Source organism: Lepidochelys kempii, chromosome 7 (assembly GCF_965140265.1).
Source record: "Lepidochelys kempii isolate rLepKem1 chromosome 7, rLepKem1.hap2, whole genome shotgun sequence".
Taxonomy (NCBI): Eukaryota; Metazoa; Chordata; order Testudines; family Cheloniidae; genus Lepidochelys; species Lepidochelys kempii.
The window spans coordinates 9,434,969-9,461,554 of record NC_133262.1 but is presented as its reverse complement, the minus strand read 5'-3'; the positions used below and the strand labels follow the sequence as shown (position 1 = coordinate 9,461,554).

The 26,586-nt window shown below is 43.0% G+C and overlaps 1 protein-coding gene across 7 annotated transcripts in view; it reads right to left on the bottom strand.

The window, feature by feature from the left end:
• Window positions 1-26,586, bottom strand: part of MITF (melanocyte inducing transcription factor) — a 168,071-nt gene that overhangs the window by 117,629 nt on the left and 23,856 nt on the right. For 2 of the 7 annotated variants that reach the window (XM_073351077.1, XM_073351090.1), the window contains exon 1: window positions 9,359-9,529. The exons of 4 other annotated variants lie outside the window; for them this stretch is intronic. In XM_073351077.1, coding sequence (XP_073207178.1) covers window positions 9,359-9,498 — 140 coding nt within the window. In that variant the 5' untranslated portion in view covers window positions 9,499-9,529. Of the gene's footprint in view, window positions 1-9,358; window positions 9,532-26,586 lie in introns of those variants that run through there. One more of the 7 variants, XM_073351078.1, reaches the window with a different exon arrangement.

Genomic DNA, 26,586 nt, shown 5'->3' with positions numbered 1-26,586 from the left:
GCGTGTAGACACTCCTTGATCTGTGTCAACTCTAACTGTCCTCCAGCAGCGGTCACACAACACCCCAACGCCTGCGGCAGTGACAGCTCTAGTCACACTTTTAAAGTGCACTGCCTAGAGTCAGAGACCAGAAGTTAAACCCCACCCTGCTTTCAAACTGAGTGTTTCTTAAATGCCTTTTCCCGATTGCACACCTACAAGCTCTCCTTTGTCATGTGCAACTGCCAAACCAACCTCGCCGTCTCCATGAACATAGAGAGGTATTAGATGCGTTCGTGCCTGTAGTGGACAGGAAGTATTAGATCTCCTGAGTCTGTGGGAAGAAGAGGTTATGCAAGCAAAGCTACAGACCAGCTGTAGAAAGGTAGGCATCTTCCAGGAGATTCCATGGGGATGCAGGCAAAGGGGTACGACAGGAATTGGCAGCAGTGTTCTGTGAAAGCAAAGGAACTTCATCAGCGATAGGGAACACAATAACAGATCTGGTTCTGCACCAGAGACCTGGTGCTTCTACAATGTACTACATGCCGTACTTGGCAGAGCCCAAGACAGAGACCCCTGCTGTGAACAGCAAGGAGGAGGTGGAAAAGGGAGGGGTGGGGGAGAGGGGAAAAAGGAGGCAGGTGACTCCAGCCATGCCACGAGTTAGGACCTGTTTGAGACTCCAGAGTCTAGCCAGTTCTGCCAAGCTAGTGCAGATGAGTCTGATAAAAGGGGAAGGAAACTTAAGTGTGTGCATGCATTTTCCTTGCAACATTTAAGTTCAGAGATGGCGCCAGGCCCATCCCAAAGTTAAGACAAACAGGTATAGACTTTACATTGTTTTATTCATACAACGAACAGAGCAAAAAAGTATCTGCTTTGCATCCCCCCTGTTGGAATAGAGGAGGAAGTGAGGGGCCTACAGAACAGTGCATATGGATGTCCTTTTTATCCTCCTGAAATATTTTGATGAAGCTTTCATGGTCATACTCTGCAATTCTCTCCAAGGTTTCTAGGGATGGCTGCCTTATTTCTTCTTCCATGGTAGGACACATTCCCATGCCACTCTGAGATGAGCTCAGCTTTCACCATTGGAGTAAACAAGTTAGTAGCATACAGACCCAGGCAATTTGAGGAAGCCAGTAGCAGCTGTGTTCTCTAAGCCTCTGTGACCCTCAGGAGTGAAATATTAGCTAAAACCACGACCACCTATAGAAAAAACAGTGCCAACCTTCAGTACCATTTTCTTATACTCATACCCATAGAATAGGGACACAATTTTTTACAGCTTTATGTAACAAATTTCTTTCCCTCCTTCATCCATGGCAGGCCACGCTCATCATTGCTGGGGCTGGAGAACAGTGCTGTGCCAAGGCGCTACAAAGCTGAAGTGGCAATAAGCATTTCTTATTTAGAGAATGTATATGTGAATAAGGAAGGGAGCTCTGAAACATATCTTTCCCTTATGCTGTAAATCCAGTGGTACGTCTGTTTTTATCAGAATGCATAGTGGTAGACGAAGTAAGCAGTTCTTGTAAATGCAGACCAAGCGCCACAGAATTCATAGATTCAAGTAAACACCCAGCTAGATATATACGTGTAAAGCAAGAACTACACAATTCTTAGCAGCAGCCAAATCTCCAGGCCAGGAGAACACTCCAGCTGACAGCACTACTGTGGCTGACCTTTAAAGTGCTTTTTCAAAGCCTCCCTCAACCTCTTAGCTCCATGTTGGGCTTCTGTAACAGCCTGTGTCTGGCTGTTCAGAGTTGGCAGACAGCCGCTCCACCGCTGCCTCCACCCGACTGGCAGCATTTCCCCCTTTGCCTCACAGATATTACGCAGTACACAACAGGCAGCTATAACCATTGGATCTCAGTGAGAAAAATTTCTCAATCTAGTGAGCAAGCTCCAGCATCCCTTCAATCTACCAAAAGCACATTCCAACAGTCATTCTGCATCTGCTGAGCTGGTAGCTGAATCTTTCCTTGGTACTGTTGAGATAGCCAGCGTTCAGCTCCATAAGCAAGGGTCAGACTGGGTCCCCCAGAATCACTACTGGTATTTCAATATCACCAATGGTAATCTGCCAGTCGGGGAAGAATGTCCCTACTTGCAGCTTTCTGAGCAGTCCTATGTTCTTAAGGATGCAAGTGTCATGCACCTTCCCTGATCAGCATCCATTAACACTGGTGAAGCGTACCGAATGATCTATCAATGCTTGCATAACCATAGAAAAGTAGCCCTTTCTATTGATTTACTCTGGTAAGACGGGTTGGTGCCTAAATTGGGATGTGTGCACCATAGGAACGTAACAATAACCATACTGGGTCAGACCAATGATCCATTTAAGACCAGAATCCTGTCTTCCAATAGTGGCTGATGCCAGATGCTTCAGAGGAAATGAACAGAACAGGGCAATTTTGAGTGATCCATCCCATCATCCAGTCCCAGCATCTGGCAATCAGAGGCTTAGGGACATGGAGAGCACGGGGAGCACTTATTGTCCCACTGTGGTTTGGGAGCTTCATTGCTGCTAAGCCATCCACTATTTTCTACATATTGCCAAGCATCACAGTGCTGTGTAGCAGGAGACAATGGTCTGCGTACTTGCATGACAATGGCCTCCGCCGTGGATTTTCCAAAATGATATCCAACTGATGAATAGCAATCTGGCATTGCACACTTCCTTGAGTGCAATCACCAAAGTTAACGTAGCTCTCATTCTGCTGTCCTGCGCACGAAGGCTGGGATGAGCTCGGCACAGAGATCCAGGAATGTGGCCTTTTGCATCCAAAAGTTCTGCAGCCACTGCTTGTCACCCCAAACCTGCATTAGTGTGATCTCACCAATCCACGTTCGGTTCTTGAACCCAGAAGTGGCACTCCACCATCTACAGCTGCTCTGTGAATGCCACCAACAAACTCGAATAGTTCTTCATTACGTCCCTCCGCAAACTATCTTTGAAGAAATCCTCAGTCCTCAAAGAGATCCCAGTTATTGTGGTACTTCCTAAGCATCTGTAAATATAGGAGAATCATGCATCTTGTATTTGCAATGTTCATGAGAGTAGTGCAGAGCTCTGCAGGCTCCAGATGAGGATGCTTGGCACCCTGGTGCACCATGCTTTACATCAACACAAGCACTCCTGCTGAATACACGCAGCGCCAATGCAAGCAGCCAAGTATGCACACTCCTGAGTGATATACAAAACTTTGTCAGCCATACACCCGCCAATGCAGGGTTACCATATTTGAACATTCAAAAAAACAGGACATTCCACAGGGGTGGGGGGGAAGGGTTTATTTGCTCACGCTCCCCCACCCCAACTCCACCCCTTCCCCGCCCCGCCCCCACCTCCTCCCTGCCCCATTGGACCCCTTCCCTAAATCCCCGCCCCTGACCCCCCTCATCCCTCCCAGTTGCACGAAACAGCTGTTTTGCAGCGCAAGCACTGGGAGCTAGGGGGGAAAAGCGGGCACTCTCTCAAGTGATCAACATTCATGCTCTTTCTTGAATGATCAACTCTTCTTTGGGGAAAAATAGTGGACACTTTTAGATATTTAAAAATTCCTCCCGGACAGCGATTTAAGAACCAAAAAGCTAGACGTGTCCGGGAAAATACAGACTTATGGTAACCCTAGCCAATCCCACTTGTGTTGACCAAAGTTTGTAACACACATGACCAAAAGCAATTCTGTTCATATGGAGGAAAGTAGCACACTGTAGGTGCCTCCAGCAACTGCTAAATAAGGGATAGCAAGAGCCATTGTCTGTGACATTCATGAGTATTAAAATAAAAGTTGAAGTAAAGCACGTTTACAGTACAACAGGAATAATGGCTCACTATTTTGCTAACGATAAACTCCCAGTGACCTAATTTGTGTTCTTCTAATTGGACCAGGTAAATGCATTAAGAACTTTGTAGAGCCAATCTGACACGATTCACGGTGTCAAGTTATTATGTCAATGAATATGGGTTACAGGAAAGACTCTCATATGCCTGCATAGGCAGAGGGTGCCACAAGGGGAAGAAAACCTTAGCCAACCTCAAAGCATCATCACCCCACTGTAGACATGTACATTGTAGGTCTAGCCTGCAAACAGACATATTTCTCACCAGCAAGGTGAGATCAGAACAAAAGATTACAGCATGCATTCAGAGCACCAGCTAAGGGTGTCACAAACAAGGAAACCCTGAAAACAAAATCATTCGACTCAAGTCAGAATTGTTACTATTGCACTAAAGCATTATTGCAGTTCAACAGCTTCTTCAGCGTATCAGATGCTACCAACCTGAGTTTACATTACAAACGAATGCTACCTTATTAGATTTTCCTGTTTCTACTATCACACTAACTGATTTCATGACCACTGTAAGTCCACATTCACTACCCTTCAGCTTTAACAGGGCATCATATCCAGGTATTTTCCCCACACTTTGGATCATGCCCCTAGCAACCTTATCATTTATTTATCCTTTGAAAGCTCTAAAGTGCAATCTTTTTCCTTCCTGACATTTCTTTCCGTTTCCACATGTACGCTGGTTTGCTGCTTTACTGTTTGGCTTAGAGAGAGATAGGGCGCTCGACAATTACGAGCTTTACCAAGACACAAAAACAGTCAGGTCACATTCTAAGCCTACCAGTCTTGATGGCTTCTTTTAATTAAATTTAAGAGTAAGTACCACAAAGAGCGCCAATGTGGCACTGGCAATAGTTTTTTGGTGGGCCAGGTCGAGCGTCATGTTCAAATGCATGCTCCAGAAGCACATCAAGAGATGAAGCAGTGTCAGCAGTGCCAGAGAAGATTTTTTACACTGGCTGTATAATCAAGAAAATCCTTGCTGTTATAGAGCAATTAGGCTTTCATCTAAACAGTTATTTTAACCATGGAAACATTAATAGGCTGTTTTTCAGTACACATTACAAAGCTCCAACTCTTAGAAGCCACACAGACTCTGCTTAGTTATGCTTATTGCTTCAGAGGGAAAATAATGAAGCCTTTATTAACGAGAAAGAAAAATTCCATGTAGTTAAGCTGCCGCTTCTAATTCAGTTGGCAAATTTTCCTTTATTGTATCATAGCAACACGGTCAAAGTGAGTCACTATGATTGGAGTCCTTACCCTCCCCTGATGGAGACACACAGTGAGTGGCAGCAAAAGCAAAGGTGTATAGTGGGGTTGGCTGCACATTTGGGGCAAGTCACCAACTGAATGATTCCAAATGGACTCCAGGTAAATACGGTGGGGTCCATAGTGTGTGCTGCTAAGTGCAATGTATCCATTATCTGGCTTGGGGCTGAGCCATACCCATTGCCTGCTAGCTAACAGATCACACCCCCACTTTGGGCTGAGGAACAGCCACCAGCACAGAAGCCAGGCCCACTCCTAATGCTCTCCCGGGGGCAAAGTAAACACTGCGTTTTGTTGCTTGCATAGGTGTTGCATTAAAATAAATATCTTACACCCTGGCCCATTACTACAGAGACATTGAGGGGACAGGGGTCACTTTCCTGCCTCCACAGATGGCAGGGTCTGGCTCTCAGCACTGAGCAAAGGGAAGTCCTCTTCTCTAGTTCCAATACTGCGTGGCAGGAGGAGAAAGAAATGGGTGAGACACATCCGCAGGAAAGAGGGGAGTGGCACAGGGGATGAGAGGAACCTGCCACTCCCCTGCAGTATGAGGGGGCGAGTGTGAGAGAGGTGCCGAGTCTGAAGACAGCAGGGAAGGAGGAAAGTGGGATGGAGAGATGAGGTGCCAGAGGGAGGAACAGACCTTGAGGGAATTTGCGGGGACCATATAAAAGAGTGAGAAAGGGAGTTGGGGGGTCTGCAGCATGAAGGAGGTGGAAGAGAGGTATTAAGGTGTCACTGGAAATGGTCATATTCAATCATACAGCATCACACAAGGGTAAAATGGAGGAGGGTAATGGAAGTGTCAGAGTATGGAGAGTGTGTGTGTGTGGGGGGGGCAAGTAGACAATTTCCAGAAGGAAGAGAGAAGCATGAGGGGAAGGAAGAGGGATGAACCCCATGAGAACATGAGGAAGGAGCAGGGAAGAGGAGGAGAGCAGCTCAAGGGTGATCTGTATGGGGGTGGGATGAAGGTTATTCATCAATTCCAAGGCCAGAAGGGACCACTGTGATCTAGTCTGACCTCCTGTTATCACAGGCCAGAGAACTTCCCCCAAAATATTCCAGGGGCAGATTTTTCAGAAAAAAAAACCATCCAATTTTGATTTAAAAGTCATCAGTAATGGAGAATCCACCACGACCTTTGGTAAATTGTTCCGATGGTTATTTACTCTCACCATTAAAAATGTATGCCTTATTTCCAGTCTGAATCCATCTAAGCTTCAACTTCCAGCAACTTAACCCTGTTATATCTTTCTGCGCCAGACTGAAGAGCCGATTATTAAATATTTATTTCCCATATAGATACTTACAGACTTTAAACAAGTTACTCCTTAACCTTCTCTTTGTTAAGCTAAATAGATTGTGCTCCTTGAATCTATCACTATGAAGCCGGTTTTCTAATCATAGACTCAGATTTTAAGGTCAGAAACAACCAGCATGATCATCTAGGCTGACCTCCTACCTATTGCAGGCCACAGAACCTCACCCACCTACTTCAGTAATAGACCCTTAACCCCTGGCTGAGTTCCTGAAGTCCTCAAATCATGGTTTAAAGACTACAAGTTGCAGAGAATTCTAGTACATTTAAAACTAGTTTAAACCAGTAAGCGACCCATGCTGCAGACAAAGGCGAAAAAACCCTAGGGTCTCTACCAATTTGACCCAGGGGAAAATTCCTTCCCAAGCCCACATATGACAATCCTTTAATCATTTCTCATGGCTCTTCTCTGAACCTTCTTCTGAACTGTGAGCACCTGAAGAGGACACCACTGCCAAATATAGAGGTAAAACAGCCTCTACTACTACTCCTGGAGAGTCCCCTGTTTATGCATCCAAGGATCGCATTAGCCTTTTTGGTCACAGTGCTGCACTGTGAGGTGAAGTTCAGCTCATCGTTCACCACGACCAACAAATGTCTTCAGAGTCACTGCATCCCAGGATAGAGTTCCCCATCCTATAAGTATGGCCAACATTCTTTGCTCCCAGATGTATAGAAGGTGAGAACGGGCAGAAACAGGTCTTAAGGAGAGCTGACAAGTGAAAGACTGAGAGAAAGATAGCGACAGAAAGAAAGAAGCCACTGAAGAACAAAGAGAATAAGAACAAAGGAGAAAGGATGGGATGGGTTTAAAAAACAAAAAACACGCTAACAAAAAATTTGATGCCACATCTCTTAAAATCCCCCAGTGCACACGGGCTAAATGAGCTTGAGTTTTTTCTCTCAGGCTCAACAGATGGGACTGTGGGGTGGAAAAGATGAGCTTCTTGGAACACCGGTGTGTGAGGTGGACACAGGAGACTCCCATTCCAGTGCACTGGGGAAGGAGTCACTCTCTTCAGGGGTTATTTGTTTTTGTTGCATCTCTCCTCCTCCCACAACACCGATGCTGGCTCTTTGGCTGTTAAGACACGTGCACATGCTCACCTAAGAGTTGGTGATGCTCTTTGGAGCCCTAAGGTTTTAGGGTATATTTACTTGTATTAGTATAGACATTTAATTTGCCCACTGGCCAAATAGTCTCAGTACCCGGTAGAATTCATGTTGGGGACAGGATTTCTGTTTTCAATTACCTTAAAATCTGAAGTTCTACTTGACATGTCAAAGTTTGCCCACTATCATCGTTATGTATTTGTACAGCTGTAGCACCTAGGAAACCTAGCGATGGTTCATCATGCTCTACAGACAGCCAAGATGATCTGTATGATGAAGAGCTTTCAGTCTAAAATAACAGGACAAGTTTTCACATGGTGTAGGCTGGCATAGGTTGATTTATCACAATGGAGCTACACCAGTAGAGAGTTTCACCTAGCATCTGAAGTGGACTGGAGCAAATACTGCTGTACACTCAAATGGCATTAACAGATTGGAAAATACAAAGCTCAGAATTTTTTTTTTTTTTGCTTTGTGCTGTTTGGAACACAAAAATTGCCATGCACTTAATGGCTTGTTGAGTGATGAGTTAATCATTATTAGTTGAGGTTTACAATTCAGACTCTTAGCGAGAGACCATTATAAAAAAGATGCTGAGACATTTGCCAGCTTATTTATAGTGCAAATTCTATTTGTCTTTGCAATGTTTCCTCTATTGCTGGTCCAGATGCGAACTGAAACTAGTTAAGCAAAAACAGTTCACCCTTAAATGATACAGAGTTTATAATGAGGTACTTCCCAAGAAAACTACACTCACCCTTTCTAACAATTACTCACCTATGATAAAAATAAACATGGATTGTAGTACCCTTAATTTTCTCATCAATCACTATGCATGTTCAGACAGAAGCATACTGAGGCAGTTGAAATGTTATTAGAAAACCACCACCAAGGAAACTTTATAAGTTCTCCTGACACAGCTGCTCCCATTTATGGTATAAAGTGAAGTTACACATTTTCCCCCCACAGAGATGCAACAGCTAAGTTACGTGGTAGAAGCCATAATTTGGGTCTTATTGCTGCAATATATTTTACTAAAGTTTGCTTTTAGGCTTTATCAACAAAAAGTAAAAAAAAAACCTCATTTATTACAGATATGAAATGCATATGAGTGTTTAAATGTGTGATGACAACCATCTTGTGTTAAAGGTGAGAAAAGTTTAAGCAATACTTTATTACTAGTGGCTTTTGGTTTTTATAATTGATGCCAGCAAACTAAGACTGATGAAGTACATTCACGTATCCATTAGTATTTTGCTACCTGTCACTGACAGATAATCCCTATTATAATGTTCCTACCCAAAAACAAGGTAAAACTCACTAAAATGAAAATAGATTATCTTTATGTGAAAAGTCACATACAACTACCAGCTTGTATGCAGCTCAGGCCTTTTATACCCTTTTTAATACGTACATACTAATAAAACAATGCTGAAGCAAGTAACTAAATATCAAATATGCACAAGTGCACTTCAGGTTAAATACAAGTACGATTCTGCTCTCAATTACACCAGAGAGAATTTGGAGTAGTTGTGCTGAAATAAGTGGACTTATTCTAGATACTCTCTTACATTAGTGTGTATTTTGCCCAATACATACAGATTGGTTTCTCTTTCAGCACGAGTGGCATATATTCCTGTAGTATATATACACTAGGACACTTGGTTGTAGAGTGGATGGTCTGGCCACATATAACCCATGTTATGCTTGTACAAATGCAGAAGCAAGCACACGCTTATGTAAACAAAGCTGCACAGAAATACTACATAAGTTGTTGGCAGCTTTGGAGCCAGTCAGTACTTATACCTGCCATAGTTCTTGCTCCACAAGACAACGCTGACCAAAGGGAGGCATGACCTAGTAGTCAGATCTTGGGACTGAAAGCCGAAAACTTTCCTTGCATGGATACTTGCTCCCATAGTGCCCTGGGAAAAATCATTTAACATGCCCTTGTCTGGTTTCTCCCCATCTGTACCATATGGATTACAATATGTACTTAAACTTCACAGCATCCATTTGGATCATCGTTGGTAAAGCACTCTGAAAAGAAAAATCATTAAAAAAATATTTTGGAATGGTCGAAGAACAAAAAATATAACCATGATCAATCAACAGGGCATGTCAATGGACCACAACATTTTCTTGTCTTTCAGGAGGGATCGGACAATAATTACTTAAAATGTTACATGCGGAGTTGTTGCTTACAAAGCATATACACACAAACTAACTGGTCTGCTTAAGATGCTAGTTTGTGCTAGGTAGTCACAGTATTGGTAATGCTGTGATACCAGTGTTTTTAGTCAACAAACTAAGGCGATGGTTACACTATGAACCTCACAGCGGCACAGCTGTGTCGCTCCAAGGTCTCCCGTGTCCCCGCTCTTCGCTGGCAGGAAAGAGCGGCGACACAGGAGAATCGGGGAATCAACTGTGAATCTGAGGCCAGATCTTCAGCCCCTGATCTGGCATCTTTGTGCTATTCCAGCGACACAAAGGAGCAGGAATGCTACCCTAAGTGGGCACCTGGCAATTCTCCTTGGGCAGGGGAGTTCCCGTTGGTGCTCAGTCAGCCAGACCAGGGGCTGAAGCTCTGGCCTCAGATTCACAGTTGATTCCCTGATTTGTCAAGCAGAGCATGAATAAAGCCCTTATGTTCTTATGAAGGGAGATCTTTTCTCCTGAAACGGTTCTTTATTCGATATGAACAAGATGCAGACAGGCACACTGTAACGGCTTTGGAGGGAAAAAGAGGGGGTTTTGTCCTAACAGCAACCATAAAGATCTGAATCAGTGGCCTAAGAGGGAGGGAAAAGAGGGAAGTCATGATAGTGAGAAGTGCTTTACTGAAGGAGAGAACAAATAAAGGAAAGTACTGCTGAAGGACAGAGGGATAGGGGCTGCTGAAGGAAGGACAGACAACGAGACAGATGGAGAGGATTGTGAACTGAGGGGACTGCTAGGTTCTGAAGAGGAAGAAGGAAGAGAGGGGACTGTGACGGGAAATGGAAAGGGCAGGACAGGTGCTGAAGGCTGAAAGTAACAAGGCATGTTTCCAGACAGAAAAAACAGGCAGTGGTTAAAAGAGGTTATAACACCCAGAGGAGCTCGTGCCACGCCCTCAGGCTTTTAGCCAAGGAGAGAGAGATGGTCTCTCTCACATCATTTATTTATCCCTGGAGTATAGGGACCAAAGGATTGATCCCAGAAAAGGAAGGAGTGTGGCGGGGGGGGAGAAGAGAGAGAGAGAAATGAGGAGGTTTGCTTTTGGAAGGAAACAAAAGGAAGAAGGGACGGGACAACTCTCCTTTATGTCACTTCTCAATCACCTCCTGCTCCTCTCCTGATCTAGACAACCTTATTATTTGCCTAGCCTCCACTTCTGCGAAGCCAGCCTCTCGTCTCCTCCTCTCCTCCAGTTCTAGCATGGAGGAGCACCAGGAGCTCACCTGTGCCAACAAACCTCCCACTGGACACCTCCCCTCCCTGTGTCCTTCAGCCTCCAGGTCCTCTTTCTACCCAGACAACACAACTGCTATTCCTGGCTCTTTTGGCCACGTGTAACTAATGCATGTTGTATGCAAAGAGATTTATATTTTTCAAAAAAATCTTTCAGCCAGAAACTACAGCAGAACAGACTTCTCCCTCCTCCTCCTACGCCCATGGCTTTTGATAAGAGCATAGCAGCAGGCGTTCCATGGAGCTGCCTTTTTTGTTTCCACTTCATAAATTGTTTCCCTATGTACCATATCCATGAAATCAAACTATATGGTAGGAATGAGCTTTCTAAATATTTATGACATGTTTAAAAAAAAAAAAAAGCTGCAAGAGGAATTTATGACTCACCAAGGAATTGCTAATCTAGGACTGCTTCATAAAGTATTAAATTTGTATCATTTTTCAGAAACAATGTTCAGATTTTAAACAATTATCTTGGACCTACAGCATGCAGGCCAAAAGATCAATATCACTATGTGTCACCACAGTTACTGACAGAACAAAAACAGATAAACAGCCTTCTGTTGGAGATGGAAAATATCGAGTTACCTAGAGAGCTGGATGCTACCCAGGCACTGCTGTTATAAAAAGAGAAGCTAACCTTAAACAGAAAAGGAGTACTTGTGGCACCTTAGAGACTAAACAATAATGCAGTTATTGACAGAAGTATTGTTTCTGTACTCTCCATATTTATAATCCATATAGTGCACAATTAAAGGCATTTATACAGTCTTGCAAGCACTCCTAAGAACTACAGGAGTTTATAAAACATGCAAGATTGTTCGCAGATTTCCAAGAGTGCAGCGTTCTGCCCTCCAATCTCATTTACCTCTCAAAATATTTGGCACAAGAAAAGAAAATGCCTATATTGTAATTCAATCAGTAGGCTGACACCAAACTCTAAAAGATATTACTTCAACCACCTTGTCTCACACAACTTCTCTGATCTAGCCTGTCTGAATTGGTGGTTTAAATTAGGCACAAGAACATAGGAAAGCCCAAGATTTTCTATGTCTCTCAATAGTCTTCCACCCTTTCAAATTGGGAGATCCCACAGAATTTTAGGGACAAATTTTGCTCCCAGTTACACATGTGCAACTCTATTTAAATCTCTTGATATAAGTCTATGAGAGGGCACTGGTTGAGATGTGATTCATCCCTTTAGCCATTAGTACTTTCCTAAACACCACTTTGCGATGTGTATTAAGAGATGGACTTGAGTCAGAAGAGCAGATCTAATTATATGACACTCTGTATCTGGGGGAATGTTCAGAGCTGGACTGGATTTGGGTCCCAATCTTTGGGAGTCTCTCCCACCCCAGAACATGCTATGCTTTGTTGCGAGTAACTTGAATGAAGACTCCTTTTTAAAATTTTATGTTATCTGACATTTTAACTGTACTGCAAATGATTTCATGGCATGGAACAACAGTTGGATAGAAAAGAGCCTCTCTTTTGAGTATGAAGAGCCGTCAGGAATGCAAGAGAGCGCAAAATTCTGGCTTCAGTGAAGTCAGTGACAATTTTACTACTGACTTCACTGGGGCCAGGAAGGCACCCAAAGTGCTGTTTCAGGTCTTTGCAATTATACTTTTTTTTTTTTTAAGTTTAAATCAATTGGTAAATATGCTATATAGAATACCATCACAAGTGAACCTGGTAACACTTCTTGATACCAAGGAAATGGAACATCTAGAACAGGAACATAGGAATTGCTACAGCAACACATAGTCAAGCATCCTCTCTCTGACAGCGGCCAGTAGCAAATGCTTAAGAAAAAAAAATTTCCAGAAGCGCCATATAAACTACTATAGGGTAACCCACCTACAGAGGAAGCTTCTTCCCAGCCATCCCCTCCTCCCAAATTGCACATGGGTTGGACTGGTATCTCAAGTGTGAGGTTTGCATATTTTCTACAAAAGATATTCTATTTTTGCTCATGTATCTGTGGCATTGTCATTACCTATTTAAATGTGGAATCCTATTAGTCTCTTGGTCACAATATCTAGTAGCAGTGAGTTCCACACATTAAAAAAATACTTTCACATACGGCAAGATTAATCAATTTTAAATTTGCCTTTAAATGTCATGCAGTGTCCTATTTCATGTTTTCTTGTAATACAAAGGACAAGAGATGCAACATTCACTATTTTATGCACATCTTATGGTCCCTCTTATTCATCTTTCTAAATCATGATCTGTTTAGAGAAGGATACAAATGATAAGTATTTTTGCACTCAAACAACCCACTCAAACTGCAAGTTTGTGACATTTAGAAGTTTTTGCAGCATTCTGACTGTTGCCTAAGCAACAGATGGTCTCTTCAATTACAAGAAATGCACGTACTTTATTTAATTTGCTGCCCTTAAAAAAAAATTTAGATTCCAGAAGTACAAGCACACATTTATTATGAATTATTTGCAGAGCCCCACTGCATCAGGCACTAGATACATATGTAAGAGACAGTCTCTGCCCCAGAGTTGTCTCACAGCAGACAACATTCTGTATTCCTGCAGTATTTTGAAGATGTTTTGGGGAGAAACTCATCTGAGCAATTAAACTGAACTTCGGTGTACATCAGAGTCATCAAAAACCATACATACATGCCCAGAATTATCCTTCTGGTTAACTGCATCCCAACATTGTATTTTTTGGGGGAAAACAGTTGACATTTTCAGCTGGAACCTTGTAACCAAGTGTAAGGGAGAACTCTTCAGGAACAAGCTTCCCTGGCATGGTAAGCATTGAGCTACAGAAAAATTTAGGGCCAGAGCTCGTTTGCTTTAACTGAGTTGAGTTCAGTTGAGTTGTTCCATTGAAACCCCAATGTGTAGTGTTAACATGAGTGAAGCAAGCAGGATTTGGACGTCAATAATACATCTGAGTGCTTACAGAGCTTTTTAAAAGCAACAGCAAACTGACTGAGTGGAGCATTTGAAAGTCACTGCCTGTTTCATACATGATCCAGAGCAGTAGTTCTACAATCAGTTAAACGCTATTAAAAGTACTTAATAATGGTTGTCTCATTGCTTTGTTACCCTACACACTTATTGCTCTGTTTACCATCCCTTATTTGGACAAAATGCTCATTGACTGCAATGGTGGGAGTTCTGCCTGAGTAAAGAATGATGAACAGAGCTCTGAGTATTGTTAGTCAAACAATAAAATAGGAACTTTAAAAAAAAATACTGTATGCACTGTGTGCTAGAAAGTCTTAAGCTGAACAGCGACAGGGGATGGACGGATCACTTGAACAAGCCAAGGAAATTCAAAGTGGGGGTGGTCATCAGGAGGATGAATGGTTTTGGTTTGCTATACTGAACTGGGAAGAAGAGTCTCACTGAGAAGCGGAAATAAGCGTGAGAATCAGCTATGGTAAAATACTTTTTTTTAAGCACTTTCAGAACATTGGTGGATCTAGATCCTGGCTTGCTTTGACCCATCCCCGAGTTAATTCTAGTTTCCTAGCACTCCTTCTGATAGATCCACCACTGTCGGGTGCAAACAGAGGCTAGACCACAGGTGTGGCTTTCACACTTACTCTGTCAATCTCAGTAAAAGAATTGGGTGGGGAGGGCGGTTCTCACCACACTTAGGTAAATCTTAGTTTTAGTAGTAGTGGTTACAGCATGGCCTGAACCACCTGCTTTCAGTTAGGCCCTGGGAATTTCTTCAGAGGAAGTTCTGCTCCTGGGTAGTATGTAATACAAAAAGATCTTTGGCTACCCATTTTGAAGTAGCTAAATCTTAAACAAGCCCTAAGGTTAAATCTCTGGAGAGCCTCCATGTAACAGGCAGCCTAAAGTACCCCTTAGTTACGAAGGGCTGGAAAAATTCTGCTGATGGGTGGGAAAAAATTGCCTGCTAAAGCCCATCATACTATAACGTCTTGTGCATCCCATCTGTGGGAGATCCCCAGACATCTGAAAGGGGGCTGTGATCAGTGGCGAATGTGGCAAAGTGCTCTGTATGTTATGTTTCAAAAAAGTGCTCTAATTCTTCACTTTGCAAATGCTACTTAGAAAAGCAGTGATTTGCTCTCTGTGGTATGCATACTCTATGAAAGTGTAATCCATGCATCCATAGTTTTAAGAAACACATGGATAAACATGTGTTGTGGCTCCAAAGACAGCAGAAAGCTAGAACTCTGGATGGCGCACTTCAGTTCAGCCTGGCTGGTGGCTATCACACATGCTGAATGACAGTGGAACGTATAGATACCACAGAATGTCTGAACATTTGGGGGTTTGATCATTCCTTTTTGGCCATTTCCACTGTGGTTTTCAATCATGTGGATTATCAGTGGATGTCATGGCATCTCTCTCCGTGTTGTGGATTTCTTTATTGCAGGAAAGGGTTATCAAAAAAGCACCGTGAGAGTTCAACAATAGCGAATATGGAGAATAAATGGATATTCTGTTGTTCTCATTCTTGCCAGCAAGGGTTGCTGTTTACCAGTGGAATAGCTAAAAACAATGAAGAATAAAAGGAACACTGTTCAGTTTCACTGCTCTGTTCTGTATCAGGCCCCTCCTCCTGAAGAACAGTTTGATTCATCCGTTTAAACTCACGGTGTAGCTTTTTAAAGTGTTTTTTGATAAATGTCTTGAAAACACAAGGGTTGTATATTGTTTCCTGTAAGAACTGAAGAGACATGTGATATTTTGCAGGGTAGATAAGCATATAGCAAATGCTTGTGGAGAAAATTTGTGTGGGGGAGATAACTGCACAAAGCTATTCTTAGTAACAGTTTCTGGTTGTTTAACTCCCCTGGTACTGCACTTAAAACATACCCTAACTCATACGTGCTTTAAAGGTTGTGAAAGAATACGATTTTGACTCGTGTTTTATGTCACTAAAGCATTTCTCTCTAGATTTATATAGAGATCCTTTTGATATTCTTTTATACTAAAGCAACAATACAATTAAAGAAGAAAATGGACAACCAAATCAAGGAAATTCTGAATTTAGACAGGTTTCAGAGTAGCAGCCGTGTTAGGAAAAGGAGTACTTGTGGCATCTTAGAGACTAACAAATTAATTTTGTTAGTCTCTAAGGTGCCACAAGTACTCCTTTTCTTCTTGTGAATTTAGACAGCTTGCCATTCCAATAGCAGGGAAGGAATAGGGTCTAGAGATGTTAGGGCACTGAAGTGGGAATTGGGGGTCAACAATTTCTTTGCTGGTTGTGTTACTAAATCACCAAGACCCTGATTCAGAGGTATATCCCCAGTCAGCAAAGCACTTAAGCACATGCTCAAAAATTTCAGGGATTAGGTTTCATGGGAATTGAAGATTTGGTTAAAGTTAAGATTGTGCTTGAACGCTTTACCGAATTGGAACCTGAATGCCTTTGGGTGAGACGCACAACCGCACTAGGTCTCCATTTCTCCATGTGTAAATGTGCATAATACTATTACTTCAATATAGGCAATGTGAAACTCATTAAAGAACAGTGAAGTTCTTAGCCATCTTTAGCGGAAAAGCACAGCACAAGCACAGCTGTGTCTAAGTACATTTTGGTGTACAAGGTAAGAAGTTTCCTCAGGCACAATGGAGTGGAACAGCAGAGCGGCTCTCTGAGCTTGGGCGTTCTAGATAGAAAATTATTTTAATGGACGCTGTTATTGTTTCATTGCTATAGTTTCTTTCAACGGTTGTATAAAATATTTTTGAAAGGAAATTTTTCAGGAATTTTATTGGTGTAAAAGCTTTGTGGAGCCCATTTTTAAACATAAAGGAGATTGCACTGTGTGCTAATCATCGCCCAACAAAGCGGATGTCGCATGCTAGGGAAGTATGACAGAAGATTACTGAAGAGTATCTGCATGGGACTGTTGAAATTTGGAAGGATTAGCATGGATTTATGGTGGGAAGGAGTACAACTGATGCCATATTTGCTCTATGGATCCTCAAAGAGAAGATCAGAGGAAAAAAAGATGGCAACTGGTATGGTCTTTGTGGACCTGAAGAAGATGCACAATGATGTACCAAGAGAATTAGTTTGTGGAGCTTGTGATAGACAGGTATGCCAGAAGGATATACCCATCTTAACTAAGGGTGGGCAAATGATGGCCCATGGCCTGGATCTGGCCCCATCAGGGCTTTGGATCCGACCCACGGGATTGCCAGCTCCCTGACTGGCCTAGCCCCGTACCACTCCCAGAAGCGGCTGGCACCATGTCCCTGTGGCCCCTGGGGGACGGGGAAGCAGAGGACTCCGCGCACTGCCCTCGCCAGCAGGCGCCACCCCCCACTGGCCAGGGATGGGGACCCGCGGCCAATGGAAGCTTCAGGGGAAGTACCCGCAGGCAAGGGCAGTACGCGGAGCCCTCTGCCACCCCCTCCCCCAGAGGCCGCAAGGACGTGGTGCCAGCCACTTCCGGGAGCAGTGCGGGGCCGGGGGCCTGCCTTAGCCCTTCTGCACGCAACGATGCACGCCACGCCAAAGCCACTCAAGATAAACTGTGTTGGGGTGGAGCCCACATCCCAAACCCCTCCTGCACCCCAACCTCCTGCCCTGAGCCCCCTCCCTGAGCCCCCACCTGCACTATGCACCCTATCCTGGACCCCAGCCCTCTACCTCCTCCTGTATCCCAACCCCTTGCCCTGAGCCCCTTCCTGCACATCGCACCACCTCCCACACACCACACCCCCTCCCGTACCTCAACCCCTGCCCCCGCATGCAATTTCCCCACCCAGATGTGGCCCTCAGCCCAAAAAGTTTGCCCACCCCTGGACTTAACCAATATACAATGGAGTGCCCACCTTAGTAAAAACCATATGGGGCTACAGCAGAGAATTTCCACTAAACTTTGGCTTGAACCATCGGTCAGCAGTGAGCCCTTTTGTGTTTGTGGTCCTCATGGACACAATATATGAAGGGAGCTGCCTAGGAATGCTGATCACTGATGACTTAGTGATAGGTATGGAAGACACTGAGACCCTACCAACCGACTTTGAACAGTAGCAATTCAATTTTGAGCAGGCAGGACTTAGCATGAACATTAGTAAGTCTGAGACTTTGAAAACTGAGGGAGAAGGACCTACCAACAAAGAAATTACAGGCAGAGAGCTAAGAAGAGTGAAAGAATTTAAATACCTGGAATCAATGGTTGCTAACAATGGTGCTCTCCCAAGCAATGTCCCCAATCACACCAAAGCTGCTAGTGCAAATAGAGGACACTGATCCCAGTTCTCGGTGATAAAAAGATGCCAATCAAATTAAAAGGTGGAGTATATAAAATTGTAATTTGACCCATCCTAATGCATGGAGCACAGACTGGGCCAATCACAAGAACATAAATCAGTAAACTCTCCACTACGGAAATTAAGACACGGTGTTGGTCAAATCGTCGGACACTCCATGATAGGAAGTGAAATGAAGTTGTAAGGGGCCTAATGTAGGTTGCATCAACTGAAGACAAGATGAGCGGAATAAGGCTACACTGGTATGGACATGCCCAGCGGAGACCCAAGAGCTACATTGGTAGGATGGCCCTTGCAAGGATTATGGATGGAAGATGACCACAGGGGAGGCCAAAGACTCGATACATAAATCAGACATTAGCAGGCCTTAGAGAGACCAACTTGCATGACAGCCAGGTGTAGAGTCATGAATTTTGAAAGAAGGCTATAAAAAGTCTCAGATCCCAAACAGAAAAAAAGTGGCAGGAAAGAAGAATAAGAGTTTTTGAAAGGAAAAAAGGAAAAACTCATTAACTTTTCTTCTGCTATCTATCAGCTATGCAATCCAAGGGTGCCTCAAAGCACTCTGGTGCATCTTCAGTGACGTAAGGCAGCACTGGCTGGACTACAGACTCAGCCATCATAGGAGAAGCACATTCTTTAGACTGTGAGCTCTTCAGGGCTACGTTTGTACAGCACCAAGCACATTGAGCCCCCAATCCTGACCGTGACCTTTGACAACTATCGTGATATAACTGTTTAGTACCAACGGTCATGCCAAACTGAACAAGAACGCTGCCTGCAGCACACGGCAACAGGCAATGCATTATCAGATCCTAATGAACACCAGCTCACAGTAGTGAAGGAGGAGACTGTGACATTTAGATCACTGGTTCAGACCTAACTTACAGTGACTAAACATTTTTATTTTACCATCTGATGGCTGTTGTGAAATCAGTTGGTCTCAGTCTAATTCCTAGCAGACAGCTATCCACATCAGAAAGCCATCAGCACACCTGGCACCGAGACCGTTTCTGGCGGTCACAGCATCAGAGAGGTCAAGGAATGGATGGGCATGGAGCGTGAACTACTCTCATCCCTGCAGGTGGTTCCTCCAGATCAAGCCTGAGACACCGCTACTGCCTCCAAGCTACAGGAGTTCTGTGAACAGAGACAGAACTTACTGTTCTGGCAAACCAGCATCTTTCACCGTCACTAATTAATGTTTTAAAAATTTTCCCTAACACTAACTAATTCTTTAAAATGGAGTGGTTTGGAGGAGGAGAACCAGTGCAATGAGGAGGCTGTTCCTGGCTTTAATGATTAATCTCATTGACTTCAGTGGCTTTTGGATCAGGCCCTCATAACTGGCCAGCTCCTACTCATTTGGATGCAAGGGATCTCCCCCACCTTACTAGCTTGTGGCAGCCTGCATGGCACAAGGGAACGGAGGAAACACTTTTCCAGTCAATTAAACAGCCTACTGAAATATTAGTTTATGTAACAGAAAATGTTAATATCCTTCTCTGCATCTTGTGAGCCATATCACTGCACCAGTTTTTAAGCACAATCCCCACTACAACCAAGCGTAGAGTTCTGTTTAAAAGCTGATGGCACCAATATCCTTCATATTAGGGGAAACAGAAAATATTTTTTCCTGCTAACCCATCCTCATGACAACAGTCAAAAATACCCTCCAGTAACCCGCATGTGTCAGCAAGCTTCATTTCAGCCCAGAATGTTTGGTATAACAGTTATTTCACAAGCCTCTGGCGGGACTGCACATTCTGGCAATTACAAAACTAACTTTAGAGCGATCAGAAATCTTTCACGTTTGAAACTTAAACGTTTCTAAATTCAGAGAGTGTTACCTGGATTACAAATTTACCTTTTTCTTCCTGACACTGCACAAAATTAAAAAAAAAAAAAAAAAAAAAAGCAGTATTACCACAGACCATCAGGCAGCCTGTCAAAAATGAAACAATGGAAAAGGTTATGTTCTTGGAAGACGGGAGCGCGTCCTAGTACTGAGAGGAAGTTCTTGCTTTAGGATTCTATGCTAAATCACTCTGTTCTGTGCTTTACCCCTCTGAAGTGTAAATGCTGTTACAAAACAAGGTCACATGATTGTGAGCTTTAACTTGGTCATGTCAGTAAAGGGCTGCGAGTCTTGGGTCATACTGCTGCATAAAAAGGCAAAGGAGAACTGTACTGACAGAAAGAACCAGAACAGCATTTATGTCCATGTTCTGTTTCACAGAACATTTTTACATTATTGTGGACATAAAGGAACATTTTCAGAATGTCTTAGGAGTGTTCTGTTTATTCTCTAACTTTCCTTTGATTTAACCCAGTCATTAGATTACCAAAACTTTATTGAAGGCTAAAGAGAAAGACATGCTCTAGTCATCTGAACCAATACTGGGAGCCAGGAACTACACCATTGTAATCACAGTTCTGACACCGACTCCCTTTGTGGAATCAACCTAGTCACCTATCCTCTCTGCCTCAGTTTCCCCCTGTAAAACAGCAATATCTCGTCCCATTCTCACCCACAGAGGAGCACTCAGAAGATCAGATAGTGCTTGTAAAGCACAGCATTTTCCCCTCCTCCTGCGCAAAAAGGATGAAAAGCACTTTTATAAATGTTCTGCGTTAGTATGTGGGACAAAAACAAAATCACCTAATTCAAAATAAAACACCTTCATGAGCCAAATAAAGAAAGAGAATGAATGTCGGATGAAGATACAAATTGGCTTAAAAAAACCTGACAACTCAACATATAGAAAGTATTTAATAATAAACCTCCTGTTGCATGTAAAGACCAATATTAATGGCAATTTTGGCATGAGACACATCTGGACAAATGCCAAATCAAAGCCAGCAGTTATGACAGAGAGGATGACTAATGCCAGATCTAAAGCAAGACATGTTTTCATATGGCCGTTATATTTCTTTGAACGAGAAGTCCCAGCTAATGTCAGTTTTTCCATCAGCTTTGTTTTACCCAACCAGCATAAGCGCATGGAGTTTTGGATTTCCTAACAATAACCTGCTTTGCAGCTAAAATGAGTAGCTAGGACCATCTAAATAGCCTAATACAAGTAAATGGAGGGATAGTTATATATCAGTTCCCAAAATCTTGGAAAGATTTTGCAGGCACAGTTCCAATAGTTTCGTAAATTTATGGCAGGAGAACAGAATGTGAAGCAGGTTGGCATGTTGCTGACAACACATTGAGCATTTGCTATGATTCGTTACCTCAGCCTTGAGGAGCTGTTCAAAGGTCTAATAAAAACTACTCAAGATCTGGTTTGGAAACCAGCATAATGAGAAAGAACGAGAGGTGTCAAATCCGCCCTAACTTCCTTGTTATCTTTATTAAGCTAGCACCCAAATGGCCCTTTTGGCAAGAAGCTCCATTGTGCTAGGCACCGTACAAAGAAATGGACAGTCTTAGTCCCTTGCCCCCATCTTCACACACACCCCTTACATATAGAAATGACCTGGAGGGGGACAGAATACAACATACCAACTGAGTGGTCAAGGAAATGATGATAATACCTACCACTTATACAGTGATTTTCGTTAGTTGATCTTAAACCAGGAATCTTGTCAGGTCTAGTTTTGTGTGTATTTTAAAACATCTACATCCAATCCTAGCCTAAATTTTAATTACTAAAAACCTTGCCATCATTTATCTTTTTTTTTTTATTTAACAAATACAAGAGGTTTTCTATTTTCCTTAAAAATTAATACGGTTTTCTGTTGGATTCTCCCTCCCTGAACCACCCTCAAAAATTTCTCTCTCTCTTTTTTTTTTTTTTTTTTTTTTTTTTTTACAGCTTACATTTAATATCAATGGAATATCATTTAGTCTGACTTGGGTATTTCCTGAAAGCAATCCTACATTTGATAGTCCTCCAATAAGATATACAACCCCTGCTTGCCATGAATTTCCCATTTGGGAAAGAATAAGTGGGTGGGGAAAGTTCATAAAATTTGCTGTGCTGGTGTCATATGATATCTGATGTGTGGGTATAAGCACTAACATTCTGTATAGTTCCTCTCTCTCAAATAGACTCTTGGGACCTGATCCTGAGGACTACTAACACCTGCAGCTCTCACCGACTTCATCCAGCTTTCTGTCCATCCCAAACTGATTATGGGTGGAAAATGGGATTCCATCGTTTGGACCCCAGACACACCCAAATGAAGGCCAATGCCTGAAAATCCAACCCTTAAAGAATGGTTTGAACAAATGATTTTCATTACTTTTTGTTTTAACATGATGGAGGAAAAATCATGCAGCATCTGGTGCAAGAACATGTAAAACAAACAGAATCAACCTCAGTCTTCCTATCAGTCACAGTGTCTTTTTTTTTTTAAAACTACAAAATACTCAATCATGTGAATCGTTAACGAGAGCAAGCAATGTGATCATATTTCTGTAAGCCTTGTGCTCTCTTTGGACTCAGGGAGACCCTGGAGGCAACACTAGGCAGTTGTGTTTACATCGCTTGGGAGGCAGAGAGAGCTCAAAGACCCTGTCTATGTCCAACAGTTTCCATAAAGATTCTCCTTTACCTTCATTACAATGGACTCTTGTCTCTCCTCTACCACGAAGGACACTAGTCCCTTGTCATGTTGCATCTTAATGTAGGCCCCAGTTCTGCATTAGGATCTGCTAGTATGGGACTCTACACCTTCATGCACTGTCACTGACTTGCCATGATGTAGGATCAGGAAAATTTAAGCTCTTAGGATATGGAGTGAAATCCTGGTCCCCTTGAAGTTGAAGTCAATATCAATGGCAGAATTCCCCTTCAGTGGAGCCAGGATTTCACTCATGGTCTTCTATTGGTCTGTAAAGCACAAGGAAAAGAAAAACTGAAAAGCTTACAGCCAGCTACAGGCAAACACCACACAAATGTGCAAGCACAAGATGTTGTGTCACACGTACAGGGTAACCTGCACTTCAGACTCCTTTTAGTCTCTCTCAGATGACAGGCTTGGCTTCCTGCACCTTACTCTGGGTGAACCCCAGGGTCCAACCCTCAGACTAGATCTCCTGTCTGTGGCTCCCTACCCTGTTAACACAACAGGTCCAACTCCATTAGACACTTGTCAGCCCTTTTGCTCCGTGGGCCAGTGATCAGCACACTGCTTACAGCAACTCAAAACCACCACCATCCAAACAAAGCAATATTCATTCGCTCCCCCAAGGTACAAAGCAGGTACAGCAAAAGGTAACATCAAAAAAACAAGTCTCTACATGCATATACCTCCTTACCTACAACTTTCCTTGCAAACTTAGGTACACTTTATCTAGCCTGGCTAACCCCCATCTGTGACTTGGAGAAGCAGACTACCCTGCTGACAGCATGCTCCCTCTGTCTCTTGTGTGTCTCCCTGCCAGCCTGTCAGCTATTGCGGAAACATCCTCAGCAGTCTCTTGCCACTCACTCAAACCCCACCCTTTTCTGAGGCCAGGGTCTTTTAATGGTTGGTAACCTCCTTTTCATTCTAGACTTCGTCTTGAAAAGAGTCAATGGTTCCCAGCCTGCCTGGTGCCAGGTAGAGGGCATGCACCAAGCAACAGTTGCCTCATTGTTTCCTCCAAGACTCTTATCTGTGTCCTTGTTTTACCTCTCCTGCTTGGTTCCAATGCCACAGAAAGCACCCAGAGGCATACATCTTACTCATGTCCCAGTTTGTCACACCACACCAAACCTTCTGCAGGAATAGCCACACTGGAAGAGCTCATGACTGGAGGAGTTTGAAGGAGAGGGAGGGTGCTTAACTCAAACGGACCGGGAAGCTATCCAAGCACAAAGGGCATCATGGTGTGGGTAAGAAGACACGAAGCAGAGAGTGAAAGAGATAAAAGGAGGTGCTAGAAAACTAGGCTTAAAAGGAATCCAAGGAGGAAGTTGGACAGTGACTTCATCATAGACAACCTGAGGAAGTCAGGGAAAGGATGAGGATACAGGGATATGCTCAGGGCAGCAGTAGTTGAAGAACTGAATAGACTATACCATATACAGACACTTGGCTCACTTTGTTTAGATCAGACAGGAGATTATATCAAGCTTTTTAGAGCAGCACTCTGGCATACCGAATGAAAGCACTTTGTGAGGGACTTTGTTGTTTGATACGTGTTTGGGGGGGGAACCCTCCTGTTTCACAACAATTCCCCTGCAAACATGAGGGAGTCTTCCTGAACCAGCACAACTTCCAACTAGCTAATACCAAAACCCCTGGCTCAAATACCAAGCTGCTGGGAAGAAACAAGTTTTAGATTCAGATGAACTGTTCTGGATGAGACTGTGGTCTCAGACATAATACACCAGCTATTCTGGCACACCCTCAGAAAACCATGAATAAGCAGCCTCTCCTAATTGATGTGAAGATCCTGGAGTGGGTAAGTAACTGCATAACAGTTTCATAAATGCCTTCTAAAAATACCGAAAGCAAAAAAGAACTCAGACATAACCGCTGGCCATTACCAGCCGTGGCTACATGCTCAAGGAATTTAATGCTTTTTGACCTATCTTGCTTGGAGAATGGACCGATAAATTGGAAGACTTCAATGCAGTAGCTGCTGGAGACCAATATGCTGTCATTTGTACTTGGAACCATTAGTTAGATTATTAGATCATGGAACCACTGGATTTAAAAAGTTTGGGAAGTGGTTGATATAGAGAAACTAGCTAGCAAAAGGGATCCCTATTTGACCGCTTAGCTACAGCTTATTAATTACAAAAAGGTCCAGTGTTTAAAAAAAAATTGTCTAAAATTTCCTTTATATTAAGCCATCAAATCTAACTCCCTGACAAAGACATCTTTGAATGTAAGCTTGATAGATGTAAAGGCTGTTAACTCTGACTCCAACTGTCTACTAATGTGTTTCTTTGCTTCTATACTGTGGATGAAATGCACCCCCATACTGAGGTGCAACAGAAGGCTCATGCACAATTTAAGTCCCAGTTCAGCTACATATAGGCTTTATGCTGGCCTTCTGCACAAGGCAGAATTTCACCCTGTGTTATGGCCTAGGAAAGAAAATATCTTTTTAGTTTAATACACAGAGTAAAAGTACAAATTATTCTAAAATAAATCAAATGACTATAAAGTCAGAAGGGCTGGTTCTGCACCCATACTGCTGTACATTGAGTGACTGGTGAAACGGAGCCATATCTGCTGAAGTGGACTAACAAAAACACACCCTTGTCCTCTGTGAAGTCTTTTAGAATGTACAATGCAACACCGTTAGCAAGGGAGCATTTTAAACCAGACAATTTGTGTCCCTGTTCTATAACATACCAGATAACGAATTTCTGTAAATGCCTTTGAGTTCATGTTACTGGATCTGGTTCCTCTGTTTTAGTGACGAATGCATCTGTAAAGGCAAGGATATAGCCTTTGTATCTCTTGTGTAATTCATGGGCAACGTCCACGGGAAGGTGCAAATCCACCTGCATGCTCACCTAGGCCCCCCAAGCAATGGAAGTGGTGTGATTAACCCACATAAAGAGGAAGACTGGATGAGAGGCAGGCTGTTCAAGAGATCTGCAGCCTAACGCAGCATGGAGCTCTTACAGCTCGAGAGTAGAGTAATGGTGCAATCAGAGAAAAGCAGCAGCGCCATCTCCGCATGGATCTCCCATGCTCTCAGTAAGAAGGGTCGATGCGTGTCCTACACCAGCTACTTCAACTTCTATGGAGCAACTGCACAGCCCACAAGGAACATTCTTCTTCCCCACCCAACACTTCAGTACATCTCCCCAGCACTCAGCTCAGTGGCTTGGGCTGGAGTTGCATGTGGCCCTAAATTAAATCCAAGGGTCTCAATTCATTGTATATATCAGACAGATTCCCTCATCTTTGGGTCACTATGAACAACACCCTCTCCCCGCACACATCTAAACCTCCGTGTGCCATAAACACATTTGTGCTAAACAGAGATGCAGTGACAAGCCAATTTCCAAAGTGACAATCTCATCTGCATTACTAATTCCCATTCTAATTCAGAATATTCCTTATCCAGGCACTTGCAGAAATAAAACATTCCCTTCTAAATGCTTTTCATTCACTGAAAAGTATCTAGTACTGTGCAATGTTCATTACACTTACTCTAATTCCTGCACTATCCTATTTCAATCTCTCCCATTACTGAACATCTTCCATGTTTAATTCTCATGGCATTAGATTTGCTGCTCCAAACTACCACTTTATGAACTCCAGAATAAAAGAGAGAGAGATTAATTACTACATCAGATTTTTTAAGTGAGAGAAAAAACCTCCATTAAGAGCCTACAGGAATTCAAAGGTTAAGATCTTAATTCCACA